The 17,485-nt window shown below is 45.9% G+C and overlaps 2 protein-coding genes across 9 annotated transcripts in view; both read left to right on the forward strand.

The window, feature by feature from the left end:
* LOC143901492 (uncharacterized) overlaps positions 1-6,489 on the forward strand; it is a gene marked incomplete at its 5' end in the record, with an annotated part of 79,767 nt that extends 73,278 nt beyond the window's left edge. The window contains one exon of the mRNA XM_077413855.1: positions 6,163-6,489. Within this exon, the coding sequence (XP_077269981.1) occupies positions 6,163-6,342 (180 nt within the window). The remainder of the gene's footprint in view (positions 1-6,162) is intronic.
* A 71-nt stretch (positions 6,490-6,560) lies between these two features.
* Positions 6,561-17,485, forward strand: part of LOC143901518 (homeobox protein prospero) — a 55,273-nt gene continuing 44,348 nt past the window's right edge. For 2 of the 8 annotated variants that reach the window (XM_077413887.1, XM_077413889.1), the window contains exons 1-3: positions 6,561-9,667; positions 10,023-10,545; positions 12,674-12,863. In XM_077413887.1, the coding sequence (XP_077270013.1) occupies positions 7,061-9,667; positions 10,023-10,545; positions 12,674-12,863 (3,320 nt within the window). In that variant the 5' untranslated portion in view covers positions 6,561-7,060. The remainder of the gene's footprint in view (positions 9,668-10,022; positions 10,546-12,673; positions 12,864-17,485) is intronic. The other 6 variants (XM_077413891.1, XM_077413893.1, XM_077413888.1 and 3 more) reach the window with 3 other exon arrangements.

Here is a 17,485-nt window from a genome sequence, read left to right on the forward strand (position 1 = left end):
GATTTACTAGTTTCTCTAGAAAACGACGACGCGACCACCGTTCGTTCCGGGATACTTTCAAAAATGGCAGCTCCCAGACGCTTCCGTGGAGATACCGCGGCCGTTATACGCCGCACAAACATACGAAACTTTGGCAATTGAATATAATTAAGTAATCCTCGGTACCCGATAATGTCCGCGGCATGATTGCCGTCGTCGCAAAAGCATAGAAAACACGTTGGCCGACTGCCATAAGAAGACCGCGCCTCGAAATGATGACGACAATAACGCCGGTAATCCTGGATGTTCTTGGTTGCCAATATGCCGCGAATGTATCTCCATAATTGCCTCGAGGAGTAGCCAAAAGACGAAGAAGAAAAATACCGAAATCTAAATCCGCTTCTTCTCTTCGGCGATACGTCCATTCACTTGTACTCTTTATTATATCGCATCTCGCTATATAATTATAAACAAAAAATTCGAGGGGAGATATTCTCATAAAGAATTATATTGAGAGAAAGAAAAGAGAGAGAGAGAGAGAGAGAGAGAGAGAGAGAGAGAACAATTTGAAGAAAGAAAATATCAATATAGAACATTCAACTCTAAAAACGTGACAGTACAAATATTGTGGATTTTTCTTTTTCTTTCTACGTTTTTATTTATTATTTATTATTTATTTCATTTTCTATTTTTCACGTTTGAGAAATTACTGGCGTAGGTAGAAGTGAATGGATAATTATGTAACGTCGGAGCAAGCGGAAACCGTTACTCCTCCCCCGGCACGAGCCAGCTTGTTCGCTTGTTTCTCAAGACGTTAGAAAGGCGAGGTCCGTTCAGCCCCAAGACGTTAGGGGAACCTCAGTGGGGTATAACAATGACAACAAGAAGCCGAAACGTCGGTTATGCCTCGAAACGGCAGCTGGCACGCGCTCTTTCCGTATCGTAAGGAGGCATTCTTACCTTCTTCGCCCTTCTCCTTCGTCTTTCCTCCTCGACAGGGCGAGAGCGCCCAAGGGGGAACCGAGTCTCGAGAAGTTACCTCGATCGGGTATACAATCAGGGGATACCTGGACATTTAAATCGGGGACGCCACCCGGCGAACCACCTGAATTCTACCGAGGGGGCCTTCTTGATCTTACAGTGTCGTCGGTAACAGGGGAATTTCTTCTTGGCTCTTTGAACGTTTCAAGGTTACATTTCGCTGGTATTTTCCTAATACATAAAAGTTTTCTTATTTTTCGTGTAACTTACAGTTACGCGGTCGTATAATTTGTTTGTATACTCTTTGAAAAATTTGATGCAGTTAAAACGAGATAATTTACTTATTTGTAAAACGCTATTAGACAATTGTTGTTTCATTGTTTTTCAAATTAAATCAGATACGGTATTACTGTAAACGATACATTTGTAACGATGTCTGCATTACTGAATTGTATTAATGAAATACAACTGATAAGCTTTAACAAGCTCCATTGATTTTACTTTTATACGATATATACTCGTAGATAAATATAAATATAAATACACAGATCAAATTGACCAGGGTAAATTTTATAAACCGTTAAATTAATATAATAAATCATTAAACAAACGTGCGACTGTTCTCACTGCAACAAAGTTTACCGAGTTTGATGCCGCAACTTCGCGTCCACGCCATTGAGGGCAAAGACCGTTGTTCCTACTTCCTTTCCTGAGAGAGGACGAAGGGCGTCGCAGGAGTTTTTGTAGCCTTTAATATCAAACGTTAGCGTTTCCCACCGCGCGAGAAGTCATGGGAACGTATTGGAGGAAGGAACGCATAAACGTCTCGTGAAAAGTCTCCGAGATTTGCGATCGCACCTCGGGAAATTCCCTGACGACCGTCGATTTCATATGAAGGAAACGTCATTGAATTGTTCACTTCTCTCCATTTCGTTAGGACATAAATCTGCGCGTCTCTATGTATTTATCGAAAATACATTAGATGTGCCAAAACTTAGCTGTACAAAACGGACATAAACGGTCCTCTGTTTTCCTACCGTTAGTAAAACGGACAGTTACAAATGACGAAACTTATTGTTAGCTCTCGTCTTAAATTATACTCTTATAGAATTTCGTCGTTCGCCCCGCTGCAAATGCAGTGCAAAGGGCAGCCTGGATTGCCGCGCAACGTCAAAACTTTCGAAAAACGCCGGCGCTCATTATCGCGTGCTATCTGCAACGGCATGAATGGGAAACCGAAATCGAAATGAAAACGGCGAGAAGGTCATGCTCACGTGTCAGGAATAACACAAGCGTGGCGTTGACCCACATTGTTTTTGAAACGCGATTAAACTCATTGAAAACGACCGAAGGTAGATTAATGGCGTCGGGGCGCGTAACCGCGAAAAGCGGGGCAAAAAGCGAAACAAATTTAACGAGCTGTGAATTATGAAAATCGGTGACAGGCCGCCGCTTTTAAATGCTCTCTCGCGCTCTCTCCGGCTCGCGCCCTGCCGGGTCGGCTCTCGCTCTCGCACGCTCTCTTTCTCTTTCTCTCACCAGTTTGGTTTGGGCGCGTGCCAGTGTGTGTTGAATCGAAACGATTCGAATGCAAAATAATAATAAAACAGTGGGGCTCGTTGAAGGCGGGGGCGCGGTGGGCGTCGGGGGTGGGAGAGCGGGTAGACGACAGAGAGGCGGGGTCGACAGCGCATTAACGCAATTAACCTCCAATTAATAACACATCAATTGACACCCGGTCAACTTGTTGCATCAGAGCAGGCCGATAATATGCTGAACGCGTGTGAACCGTGTGTGCAGTACATACACGATGGGCCGCCGCGCCGTGTGCGCCCGCCGACGCGTGTGAGTATACCCCGGCGCGTACGTTTCGCTTGCGCGCGTGTGCGCGTGTCTACACGTTTGCGCTTAGGCAAGACCACGGACGCGGATGCGTGTTACGGCTATACGAGCTATGCCTATTCTCCCCTGCAATATCGTCGTAGGCATAATGACGAAACGAATGTTACAATAATTTTATATACCGGGAGGGTTGAAGAGTCGGCTACGTGCCTAAGCGTCGTGCGTGCGTATATATATACGGCGATGGACATGGACTGATGACCACAGTCGAGTTCCCATGCAACCCCCTGCGAACACTCACCACATGACACCTACAGGGGGTGGAATTCCGATGCACATGCCACCGCTATGTTATCTCGACAACGCCATGTGGGGTAGGCGCACCATGTGATGCTCACGTAGGAACTATCTTCCTTCATTTCTTCGGTTGTTTCGTAGGGGGAACTAAAAAATTGTTCGCACGCACGAGAATATAGCGGAAGTACAAGGGTTCGTAAAAATTTGCTCGTGGAAGAGTTACATCGTTCTCGAATCGTTATACTCAACTCGCGCGACTTTTCACGCGTCGTCATCTACTTAAAAAAAGAAGCGATCACTTGTAATATTATTGACTATCACCTTGAAGTTCCATCGAGGGTTCCCCATGCATTAACTATCCTACGTATTACTTGCGGACCCTATCACTGTGCACTATAATCACGCTTTGAAATCTACCCACCTGCTTAAATGGTAAATATCGTATGACGTACAGGAAATGATTATTGGTGACTTGCCGATGTGTGTTTTTGTTGCACTTTAATAGTCGCTAATACTATGAACAAAAATGACTTAATACGCTTAATATATATGTTTAACTTCCGTATATTACGTCAGTAGTTTTTTTCTTTCAATTCCTTCGCAATAACAGCGGTGCAATTTCTTTTCGTATATTAGATAAAAATTTTCACGTTGTAAGAAAAAAATTCGCATTTTAAAACGAGAAGATAAAAATTTTAGAGTACTTATTAAAAATTTGTTATCGAATACTAAGTAGCGGTAAAACCCTTTCTCCCGCGCTCACCTTGGCGAACACACTCCTCGCGTGTAATTAGCTCGTCGCGTCTACTTCCGAATCGACGCAACAGTGGGAGAGTTCCTGAAGCCACTTCCGGTGCAGGGCACCGGCACCTTTTTGTTTTCCCCTTTTCGTCCCACGCATGACGGCACACGGGGAAGTACCGATCAAAAACGGGAAAGACTGAAGTCTGACCCCCCTCGAAGCGTCCCTCCTATCCAGGTACAATCGTCATCCCATAGACCTTATCGAGGTCGACACCATATGTCACTTCTGGAGTAACGAGGGCTGCAACAAGCGCTGCGCCCCTCTAAAGTAATTGCCAACGGAACTGCCTAGTAATTTCTCAGAATGAATTGCTCCTCTTCGAGGAAACGTCCGAGAATGCGCGCTAACTTGCTGTAATTGAACGTTTATGTAATAGTGATTCGAGTGCGCAATGAGGACGTCGATGATACTTCAAGTACGCGCGCGTATTTCAACAATCTGCCTTCCTGTTACGCAACTTGCAATTTTTGATCTACAACAAAGAAAAATATATTATCTTTACGACGGTTGCCGCAACCTCGTTCAATATGCTTTATTTCTTATCACGTCATGCATTCTTACAACATCTGTTTGTAAAAATTATAATGTTAATTACATTTATATATAAAAAGTTTGATCTCGGTAAAGTAAAATAAAAGAATAAAATGTTACTTTTATTCACGAAATACAATTTTCATTAAACTTCCTTTGCCTCGCGACACCTCACGCATTGTTCTTTGCAAACTCTTTTGACTTTTTGATACGTATTGGAACGAATATCGGGGTGTCCTCGTACGCAGGGGGTTTACGCGTAGGCAAACTATGGAATATTGTCGGCTTATTGAGCGCAGGTGCTTTAAACTGCTCAGCTGTTGCTTCGAATCTCGCGTACGTGTGCACAAACGCGTGTGCTCATCCACACTGTATTAGTACGTATTCAAGCTCTATACCGTGATGCATACGTGCGACTACCACAAACGTCTCACTTACGCACTTATACGCAGCGTCAATTGAACTGCATGACGATCGAAGCTTCTAACAGGCCGTATACCATTGACGAATGAAGAGCGATTATTTGCGCGCGTGGAGACTGCAACAAAAACGGATACTATTAAAAAAATTTTGTGCCGAGCAAATAATTGTAACGACAATAACGATATACTGTTACCTATTGGCTTTTATAATAAAATCGGTATTAGCGAGCGGCAAATTTATGAACAAAAATGAAAACGTGAAGATCGGCTGTATGAATATAAAGACGCACAGAGGATCTCGATTCTATTTTTTTTTTTATCCGAGCAAGTCAGATGGGCCTGCTCTATGATCGAGCGAGCAATGAGTGGACTATCAATTACTTTTTGTGCCCCCCTTTTCTTTCGTTGAGTATATCGACCGACGACGGTATGCATCCCCCGGCGAAGAGACCACTCTAGGCGGAACTGCTTACGTATCGAATAAGATATTCAACGCAAGTAATTTTCTTATGGCCGCTTCTGAGGCGAACCACCCCCTTCTTCGCCTAACCCCCTCGTAACTCACTATACTTTGAGTTTTTGCTCCCATCGGCCGCAGGGTGTTCGGACGGAGGGTGAAACATATTGCTTGCAACTGTCACCCGCGGTCTGCTCTTCTTCTTTGTCGCCGTCGTCGTCGTCGTCGCCCTCGTCGTGGTCGATCATTGTATTTTTAACCGATAACACTTCGCACTCCTTTCTCGTGTTCTATCGTGTCGTGACGTCATGCGTCATCTTGCATTAATGTATTTTTCTCGAATCGTATGTCCATATCTCTCGGAAAGTAAGAAATATTTTTTACAGAATTTCTTAATTTCTAAGAATGTTTATCGCGATATATCTATATGTGTGTCTAAATATGAAACGATAGAATATTAAAACAGAATATTAGTAAAATAAAAATGTACGTACATATTTGTATCTTCAATAGAAAAAACTTGCAAAGAGCACATTATGATTATGAGGATTAACGATGCATCTATAATAGTCCGCTTTAAACATTCTTGCGGTTTGTATTGCGGTTAAAATAAGATAAGCTAATAATAAGATGAAATGACAAGTGTACACACCATCGAGTACTTCCTATCTACGGAAACGATGTTTTTTTCAATGCAACGGTCTATATACAGAGCTTAAAATACTCAACTCTATGCTATTATCGTTCCTTTGAATCGATTCTCTTATTATATACATATAGAGACAAGCGATATATACGTTTAGCCGGCACAGATCGCTAAGATGAACCGTCGTCTTTTTTCATTACAGACGTATCGGAGAATTGCGGCCACGAAAATCGAGACGAGGGAGCGAGGGGCACTTAGCCCTTTGGCGAGCTCGAAGGATGCAGCTCCCAGGCGGGAGCACGAGGATTCCGCACGCGAGCATACCGGCTTCCCTTCTGGTTATCATCAACGGCAACAACATCGCAACAATCACCGGGAGTAAACGCATCGGTAGCAACAGCGGCGGTCCCGGTTATAACAATTACCGTAGCAGAGGTAGTAAGAAGCACGACAGCAGCGGATACAGACCCGATAACGAATCGAATCTTCCAAAGAAGACCCGCCATCCCGAGACGAAGGCGGACGTCCGACACCAAGTCACCGAGCAGCAGCCTCAGCCGTTGGCGTCAGCTCTACGGCGGAAGGTGCGGGGCAAGGAATAGTGAAAAGAAAGCACAGAAAAAGCGAGGAACGACGGAAGAAGAAGAAGAGGAAGCGCGAGAGAAGGAGAAGAAGGAGAAGAGGCGGAAGCAGGAGTTCGTCGGGTAAGAGGAGGGTGCCGGCGTCGTCGTCAGCGGCGGCGGCGGCGGAGAAAGCAGAGGAGGCGGCAGAGGAGGAGGAGGAGGAGGAGGAGGAGGCGGTGGCGGTGAAGAAGACGGAAAAGGAAGAGGAGGAGAAGAAGACCGAGAAGGAGACGGCGAAGGCAAAGGAAGTGGAGAGGCGGTGGTGGTTGGTGGCGAACAAGGTGGGGAGCATTAGCTAGAAGGAAAAGGCGCGGATAAAAGGCAGCTGTAGTAGGGGTACCGGAGAGACTACACAGTGCAGAAGCCGAGGCAGCGCACTGAGCCACGAGGGGCTATTCGAGCGAGGGGAGGGTGACAAGAAGCCCTGGCGGGGAGGGGACGCGGAGGCCTTCGGGGGGCCGACCAACCAGACGGCCGATGATGTCATCGGAGGAGGAGACCGAGTGTTTCGCCCTCTACGGAGCAACCACGGAAAGCAAGCAACAGCAACTCTTGAAGAAGCAGAAGCGCACCAGACAGCGCGTGGACGCCGGCGAGCCGCGCAACAGCTACTCGAGTATACCGAACTTTAGCTCCCGGCCATCTTTTCTCGGTGGTGGTCTATACGGCTCGATCTTCAGTGGTAGTGGACCGCCGTCACATCAACAGCAACAGCAGCCAGGGCAGCAACAGCCACAGCAACATCATCAGTCGCAATCGCAGCAACAACAGCAACAACAGCTCCAGCAACAGGCTGGAGCGACTGGCAGTCAAAGTCATTTAGGTACAGCTACGACGGGTCCTACAACCCAGCAGCATTCCGCCCACGCGGCCTTCGGCTTCTTCGGGGCTCCGGGCTTCGGCCCCGCCAAGATGCTGAACGAGTTATTAGGAAGGCAGGTCAAACAGGCCAGTGACGCTGGCGGATCCCCGCCAGAGGGCGGCCACGGGATGACCGGTGCCGGCATGGATCCCGCCTCGAATTTGCAACCGGGCGCCGTGGTTAATTGTGATGATCCCGCCACGGCTGATCTCACGCAGCACATGTTACGCGACATGCTTCTGCAGGGGCGTAAACTCTCCGCTCTCGGCGTGCAGGAGCAGCCGAACAATAACAACAGTATACACAGTAATAACAATAACAATACTACCGCGGAATTACTTAAATCACAGCATCAGCAGAGTCCCCAACAGCATCAACAAAATAGTGATAGTGCGCGCAGTGGAACAGTGCAGAGTGGCGGGGAAGAGAGTGGTGATGGTAATAACGTCGTGAATAACGCGAATCACAGTGACCGTGATACCGTGATGCCGGGCGATGCTGAGGACAGCGCTGAGGATGCTGCCTCTGCGGCACGCGCGATGGAGGAGGCCTTTGCCGAGGCCGGTATGGAACCGGGGGCGAACTTGGACGGATCGGATTGCGAGCAGAGTCTGCCTCCTAGCCCAACGGCACCAAGATCGGGCTCGGTCTCCGTCAAGGAAGAGATGCAGGAGTCGATGAATATCAAACGTAGCCCCAGTCACTCTCCTTGTCCGATCGTGCCGAAGACCGAGACGAGCTCTCCAACGACGGAGATTAAACGCGCCCGCGTGGAGAACATCGTCAGCACGATGCGCAGTAGCCCAGCGCTTCAGCCAGCAACGGTGAACGGTTGCAAAAAGCGCAAGCTCTATCAACCTCAGCAACAGACAGTGCATCACGTTCTCCAGCATAGTGTCAACGATACCATGATGGACGACGAAGACGAGAGCGAGGAGGAGGAGGACCCGGCGACGATCAGGCAGAAACGGGAGGAAAAAGATAATTTGAAAGTACAATTGAAAATGCTGCACGAGCAATTGGCGGAGATGCAACAAAAGTACATGGAGCTCTCCAGTAGAATGGAGCCAGATACAAGTGAGAGCGGTGATGCGCCACCCAGTCCTCAGCATCAACCGCAACCACCACCGAGGCCGCCACGACCTCATCCACCGCCGTACAACGGTCTCCCGGCCCTCCCACCTGATCACCCCCACGCAGCGGCTGCCGCTATGTATCACATGGGGCATAAACTCTACTTTGAACAACAGCATGCTGCCCTCGAGAGAATGAAACAACATCAAGAAGCGGCTGTGCGGCAACAGCAACAGCAGCAGCAGCAACAGCAGCAACAGCGGCAGCAGGAGCAGCAGCAGCAACAACAACAACAGCAGCAGCAACATCAACGACAGAGTTCGCCACCGCCACCAAGCCAATCTCAGCAACAGAGCCAGAATAACACTGGCCCTTCGACGCCGCAGACGCCGCAAATGCAATCAGCCAGTACGCCGATTCAACATAAAGACTTCCAGGAAAGGTTAAACGTCTTCAGAGGTGCCGCCGCAGCAGCCAGTTCGTCCGGTCCTCATATCACCGGAGCCGATTTGGAAGGCCTGGCGGATATTTTGAAGACGGAAATAACTTCTTCTTTAACAAATCTGATTGACAGCATAGTATCGAGGTTCGTGCAACAGAGGAGGTTTCTCGGTAAACAAACCGAGGCAGCGCAGGCTGCTGCCGAGCAGCTCAATAAGGACCTCCTTTTGGCGAGCCAAATGCTCGAAAGAAAATCGCCCAGGACGAAAGTGGTCGATAGAGGAGCTCCGCAACCACCCGGTGGCCCAAACGGGCCACGGGGGCCCCTCAACGGTGGGCCCCCTCCTCCACAGCCCACGGGGTTTTCGCAAATCGGATCCATAGGTGGTGTGCCCCATGGCCCTCATGCTGGCCCCACGGAAAACAATCTTAATCAGATGAATCAGCTGCCCTCGCACGGAAGGCCGAGCGTTGGAATGTTTCAGACCCCAAAACCGCCGACGATATACGCCATGCAGGCCTCCATGCAGGCGCAGCAACAACAGCAACACCAACAGCAACATCAGCAGCAACGCGAGCAGCAACAAAGGGAGCAACAACAACGCGACCAATACTGCAATATGAGAGGTGACGAGAGAGAAAACAGGGACTCGGAACAAAATGAGGCCCTGTCGCTTGTCATGACGCCGAAGAAAAAACGTCATAAAGTAAGCATTGTAATTTGTTATCATATTTATATAAATTAAATATAAAATTTATAATAATATTCATATAATATGTATATTGATATAAGTTGATATGTTGTTGACATAAATGTATACGTAAATTATAGAATTTTTTACATGTATATATAAAAAGAATATTAACTTCAAGTCATTCATAATTTTCGAATAACACTACGTAAATTAAAGTCAATAAAATCACAGCGAAAGTATTATATTTCTTAATTTTTATTATTATTTTTATTTAAGATGCTATAATATAAAAATTAGTCATAAATTATATTGAGTTATATTAAGTATGAGAAATTAATAAATCTGACTAAAAAAAAATACTAATTAGTACGCTTTACAGGTGACGGATACAAGAATTACTCCCAGAACGGTGTCCAGAATCCTAGCGCAAGAGGGAAACGGATCTCAAGGAGGTAGTGATAGTCCCCCGCCTCCTCCACCACCGAGACCCTACCACGCGCCACCACCGATGCTGCCGGTGTCCCTGCCAACCAGCGTAGCGATACCAAATCCAAGCCTCCACGAGAGTCAAGTGTTCTCGCCCTATTCGCCGTTTTTCAATCCACACGCGAGTCATCCTGGTCAAGTACCACCGCCGGGGCCACATCATTTACCCGCGAGTCCTCCGGGTGGAGGTGTAGAACTCAGGGATTCCCCTCCACTGCCCCATCCGCCGGCGATGTTGCATCCAGCCTTACTGGCGGCAGCCCAGCACGGTAGTCCGGACTACGGACACCTCAGGATGGACAGCAACGACCGAGCTAGCGACTGCAATTCCGGCGACATCAGCTACGATGGAATTCAGCCTACAATATCCTTTTCTAATACCCATATGCTGAAGAGCGCAATTGGTAATAATGCTCTGCAATTTTATGAAATTTTCTTCAGATAACATTTTAAAAATCATAACATACATTTTATAATAATTAAAACGTTTGGAAAAATTGATACTAATCGTTCGTCTATAGATAATAAAGAATTAATTAAAATTAAAATGAAAAATACTGTAAATATGTTATCTGAAGATTAATTCTGGCGTTAAAAAGAATGTAGAAATACTAGAAAAAACGATTAAGATACTCAGGGATATTTTTTGAGATAGAAGAGAAGCGAAACGCGCGAAAAGTTTAGGATGTAGCGGCGAGTTTTTTGAGAGAAAGAGAAAAAGCCGGGCAAAATGGCTCGTTTCACTCGCTCGCTTGGAAGGCGGCTGGAGCGAGGAACCTCGGACGAATGTTAGATTAGTTTGCCACGGAGTTAGGCTAATGTTGGCTGCACCTACGAGTAGAGTTTGTCCGGCAACAACGCACCGAGCCAAAAGTTCTTTACCTACCTCGGCCCACCCTCGGCTTGCAGTCTCACCCAACTTCGCAAGCCAATAATCTGTCCCGCAATTTCGCAATTCAGCCTGAGCGTTTCGCGAACTTCACATTTCGAGCGTCTCCTCGGCTTATCCTAAGCTACTTTCGCTGATCTCGGTGATACAAGCCTTCGTAAGGCTAAATTTCTGAGTATCGAATTTTGTCTGCAAATATTTATCTCATTTTCCGACACGCGCAAGAAAGATGCTGTTTCACTCGTTACATTTACATTGGTCACATTTTGGTAAAGTCCGAAGAGTTCTGATAAAGAACCGTATATGATAGAATGCAAATTTTATTAGACCTAAATTTAATTGAGTTTATTAGAAATTAATTTGCGTTGTCTGACAAATCATATTTTTCAGTAATTTATCACACATTTTTAAGTATTCATAAATAATGATAAATATTTAAAATAGTTTAATATATACACGATAACAATTAATATTAAAAATTTATAGATTAACATGATAAAGGAAAAAAATTCTAATTTCGCCGAACGATTTGAGTTACATTATATATCAATTTAAGGAATCGCATATTAATAAAAGATTATGTCCAGATTTTATTTTAAAAATATTCTTGACCTTTCTCTCGAAATGATTAAAATAGCCGCGATTGCATCGCGATTAAGATGCACTTTTGGGATCGTCGGAAAACGAATGGCTCAGCAGCTCGATTATCGTGCATGATCCACCCCACCGCGGCTTGCTTCTGAGTTACCGAAAGAGCGTGCAGAGATCCGGTGGCTCGCGAATCGGGGAGTTCGCCTCGGTGCAGCGAGGAAAAAAAGGCGAGTGTCGCGCCGCGGGTTCGTGTGAGCGCCGATCGTCCGATGCAATGTCGGAACTGCATCGGCGTGTTGGACCGGATCGCTCGATCGGGCTAGCGTGCCGTTCTTTGCCGCCTTTTTAGTCGGCCTTTGATGTAAAATCAATGGCGCATTTTTTTCACTCCCTCCTCTCTCTTGGGGTAGGTCGAGCGCGTTGTGCATCGCCGTGACACGATCTGCTGTTCCGCGCTCCTCCGGACGCACCATCCTATAGTCTCCATCGCGGTTCTCGCTGGCATTTGACGCATCCGAATTCATTTTGTTGCATGCCTACGCCCCTCTTTACTTTTTCTTTCTTTCGAGAAAATCTATCCGGAATTTTTTTTATCAGCTCGAGATTAACGCGAGATTACGCGCCGATATTTCACGTTTATGGTATCGAATACGAGCGTACACGTTTCGGGTAAACGAAGTCGAAAGTGCTGTAGCAATACGGCCAGAGTCGCGCGAATTAATCGAATAAGATTGCGATGAAACCACATGTAGAGATCCTATTACCAATAAGGAGTCGGTAAGGCTTCTGCTGAGGATATGGCCAATCGTAGATCAACTTCGCGGTAAGAACCCTTCTATCGCCTGCCCTCGCGATAGCCGCAATTTGTACGATTTCTGATCCAATTCGATACGAAAGAAAACACGATTATGTTTGAGATACTCGGACCGAGAAACGAGTCGACGCTTCTCTCTACCGCACTTTTCTCTCTTAGCTCTTAATCCTTTTTTTTATTGGAGAATTCCTTCGTCTCTCGCATACACATTTCTATGTGTTTATATATATTTATATAGATCGCAAAATGACTATTTCCTTAACCGCGGTGAACTCGTCGACGCTGACGCCGATGCATCTGAGGAAGGCGAAGCTGATGTTCTTCTGGGTCAGGTACCCATCCTCGGCCGTCCTTAAGATGTACTTCCCCGACATCAAGTTTAATAAAAACAATACAGCGCAGCTGGTCAAGTGGTTCTCCAACTTCCGGTGAGTAATGTATAATTTTGAACTTACAGTAGTTTTGAACTTAGGTATATAGCTCAGCAACGTAGCGAATAAGTCTTTTCAACTTGTACATCTACGCGAGCGGCTTGTTTCTCGCGTACCTATATATTCTACCGTTCTCTCGCTCTAGAGTATCGTGCGCGAAAAACCAAAGATCCTAAAGATATCTCACCAAAAACGTCGTTCTTATACGAGGAAGATGTTTTTATAGGTAATTTGAATGAATGAATGTATCTTTTAAATCTAAATTTGTCATCTATCTGGATTAAATCTTCACGTATGCAATTAATTCGCGTATTTTCGATCTCACTCAAATCGAGAATTATTTTCGGTACGGTTACCGCTGCTGAATGGATAACTAAATCCAACGAGAACGAGCAGACGGTCATGTAGAAAATCTCAAGGATACGGCGGACAGCCGTGTCGCCACTCCCCTACGTAATCTCGGACATTTTCGACATCTCGTGCGGTGACTCCCTTTAAAGAATGGAATCGTAGAAGACGTTTCTCTGATAACAGAGGCGCGTTTCGTGTATGCAAACGAGAACGAGGTTTTCGAGGGATCGACCACTCCCTTTGCAGAAGCGGTCAGAGCCCAAGAGACGAGAGTCACGATGGGTGTGTCCGAATCTTAATTACCCTCTCTCGTAGAGCAGCTGGGGATAAGTAACGCTACCTACATAGCGCCAGGTATAGAAGCGTAGGAGGCCGGTAGGTACCGACGCATACTGTCCGGCAGGCATTAGCCTGATTATAATTAGGCTGAGTACAGTACAGATCCAAGATACAAGGCGGTCGAAGGTGGATCGCTCGCGCGCGCGTGCTCTCATCGTTACATTATTACCGCTTTCTTATCGCGAGATGTCCACTCTCGTGAAAATCGTAAGTCCCTCGCGCGATGGCGTCGCGCGCGCCGACATCGCGCTCTCTCACAATTACGGCGTGCGGAGACCACGTGCTTGAGATATACTGTTCTAAATAAAAAATGCATACGTACGACGATAAATAAAACGTTAACGAGCGGGCGCTTAGTTGTTCTGAGTAGTCGAGTTAATTACAATATCTTATGGCCGACTCGTCGGTGAAGCGTTCCGCCAGGCATCTTTTTTAACGTCGTTCGGTTGTAGACCAAGATAATCGAGCGGAATGGAATGTCATATACGCGTAAAATTGCGGAAAAAAAAATAAAAGGATTCTGTCCGTTTTGACAGCGACGCGAACATCGCTGTTAATTATCAATCTATTGTTCCGCGTAACTTTATTCGTCGGGGCCTATCCAAAAGAGTGGAATCGCAGATAAAAGAGCAAGCGCACGTGGTTTGTTTGCGAAACTTCCAAACGTCCGGCGAAATTGCACGCTCGTATTTCACGGTATACGCACAAAGCTAATTACCGCTTCAACATAATTCGGTACATTTGACCCGAGGGTTTTTTCGCCTCCTCGCCATTCCACCTACCCTCCCCGAAATCTTCCTTAATGAGATTTATTGTGAATTGTTTCTCGTATTTTCGAACTCGCTATAGATTGAAATTTTCTTAAGTAAACCGAACAGTTGCTTCCTCATTAATTCGAAAATCAAATCTAAAATCCAAAGAATCAAACGCTTCGTGTGGTAAGCCGTGGTATTGCGCTATGTGACTCGCTTGCATCGATATATCCGATTATAACCGTGAACGTGCTTTCTAAATGTAGAACATGTTAGTCACGGTATATACCATGATATAATCAAAAGTTTCCATTTATTTTTCTTATATACGAGATATGCATCTGGTAGTATATATTAATATGAAAGTATATATATCAATAATTTATAGTGATATTCTCTTTCTCTTGCTTTTATATATATCTAAAATAGGATTTTAATTTATTATTTTTCTAATGAAAATTTTAATTGTAAGACAAAATTCAGGAGAGTTCTTTATAATTCGCTATTATTCGCTTCTAGTCTAAAAATGGTATGAAACTTACATGCCTGAAGATTTTCTTGAGAAAAGTTAATTAAAGGAAACGTTAAAGATGTCTATTCTTTGCCAGTCTCTGCATAGAACTCTTTCTTTTCCCCCTAATCACGTAAAGGTTTGCCCCGCAACTTTTTCTTCCTTTTCCTCTACCATGCCGTTGTCGCGCGTGCTCGATCTGATAGCCTAATGCACGGCTTCCTATGCGGAAATGCCTCGCTACATTATTCTACGCTCCTACGTGCGCGCGGCCGACCCTCCTTCACCCCTTTTCCCTCCCTAGATCATCGTTGTACTTTTGTCACGAGAATGGGCCGAGACCGCCGTCGCTGCCACCTGCTATGCTCGATTATTATATCGTCGTCTCGTTCCCCGCATAAAATATACAGACCGTCGATCAGAAGCCTAAGCGCGTTCTTAGTGATTGATCCTCCAATGAATCTCCAACTATCGATTCATTGATATCAAAGGATCGACGCATGCACCGTGACAAAGGGAAAAAAGAGTGCAAAAATTCTATTTTTTTTTCCCCCGCGCGCCAATAATGTAACACGAATATGTACTTTTCCCCTAGTTACAATATTTATGGATATTCCTCACGTACGGTTGTTGGAAAAGTTGTTATAAAAGGAGGCAACAAAATTAGTTATTATCGCCGTCCTGGTATTTAACTAAAAATACAAGGGGCATAACTTATCAGAAAACGCTGAGAATACTCGACGTAATATAGCGAACGTAATTTTTATAAATAGGGTCATACATTAATGACAACGCATACAAGTAAAATTTCCGTAATCGTAACATTTTCCTCGATGACGTCATTTATCATTGCATCCCCCGGCGGAGAAAATCGGAGAAGAGACGGATAAAAAGAAAGAGAGCGAGGGAAAGAGGAGCGAAGGATAGAGCGAGAAGTAGAGTGATAGAAAAAGAGTGGCGAACGAGAGACGGCGGCCGTGCACAAAGCGATCGTTCGCACCCTATTTTCTCACGCTCACGCTCGCGTCGAATCGAAAGCACGTCCGATATCTTACAGAGACTCGTTGACGTCGCGCGTACATCATCGGACCTGCTTATACCAACGATATTGACAGCCTTCGTTCGATGAAGCACGCCGTGGGGGATGATTGGGGTCGTCTACGATCCGAGGTACAATGTGTGCGCGCGTGTTCACGTCTGTGCGGTGTGTGTACGCGCGCGTACCCGTCTCTATCACCTCGGCATCTCTCCCCCGTCCGTCCGTCCGTCCGTCCATCCGTCAGTCTGTCTGTCGGTCGACCGATCGGTCGGTTCAACCCCCTCCCTCCACCCCCGCGAGCGCGAAAAAGAGAGAGAGAGAGAGAGAGAGAGAGAGAGATAGCGTATGAGAAAGAGAGATGTGCGGGCGGACTCGGGTTCGTTCGTTATCAGATCCCACGGTAGGACACGCGACTGAGGTAGCAGATCCTATCTGCTGGGACGAAAGAAATTTTATGTCGTATAATGGACAACGGACAACGCGCGCACGACACGGCCCTAACCGGACGGTGAATCCACCTCGCCACGAAAAACCTAGGTCGCCTCGGAACGAGTACGAGAATCGGGCAACGATTTTCCGCTTCCAGATAGCGCGCAAAATTCCTTTTTGACACACATTTATTCGTTTCTGCAAGTTTCACGCTTGACACTTAATTGGGAATTCTTATTCCCTTTCATAACAATCATAACATTGGTATAAAAATTTATATTTTCGTAAGTAATTGCTTCGAAAAAATTGATTATTTTTTATTATGACTACAAACATCTCGCTCGTCCGCCAAGCAACTCCCAACGAGTTCGTTTGAAATACTGAAACATTGTTTATGGATTATGGATTGAAAGAAGAGATTTATAAACGAGATTTAATCTATATAAATGGCATCTTCGGGCAAAGCAAAGAGCACAACGATATCTTCGATAAAGAGGCCTCCAAGTGGCGGTTGATGAGAAAACGCGAGCTAATGGCTCGGTCACGAGTAGAATAACATAATGTTGCGGGAAGAGCGAAGAGGAGTACAGCGCGAGAAGGAGAAGGTATACAATATAAATGAAGAATCGAAAGCTCTTGAGTTGTCGAATAATGAAGTCCACGATGAATTTACCCAGTCACGCTTTCGAGGGGTCGCTTATCGCCGCGAAATACTCGATAATTCTTCCCGAAGGGAGGGCACGGCCGGCTCCACGCGTTCTCTTTCTAATTTCTTCTTCGACTCATTCTTATCACGCCGACGATCGTTTCGTGGGCGGACATTACCGTGTCGCTGTGCTCGTCCGTACGTCCGTACGCCACCGCGGCATTCATTGGTCGGGGTAATGACGTGGTAATTTTCTAAACACAAATTTCCTTTTTCAACCCTTATCTTGCCCGTCGGACACGTGACCGGTCGTTAGCGTTCGCTTTCCTCCTTCGTGCGGTCTGTCCGCGCGTTCTTAGTAACTACCGGCTGCCTCGACACGCATCTCTCCCACGCTTCCAAGTAAAACGCACCTTGCTTATATCGAGCACGATCTTCTCACCTATAGTAACATGCTATTATCGAGAGACCGCCGCAGAGTGAGAGTTTCTGTTACCTATACTTATACGCAGCATGTATGTGATCAACAATTAGAATAATTATAAATGACAA

Source organism: Temnothorax americanus, unplaced genomic scaffold (assembly GCF_048541705.1).
Source record: "Temnothorax americanus isolate GAGA-0224 unplaced genomic scaffold, ASM4854170v1 Scaffold34, whole genome shotgun sequence".
Taxonomy (NCBI): Eukaryota; Metazoa; Arthropoda; class Insecta; order Hymenoptera; family Formicidae; genus Temnothorax; species Temnothorax americanus.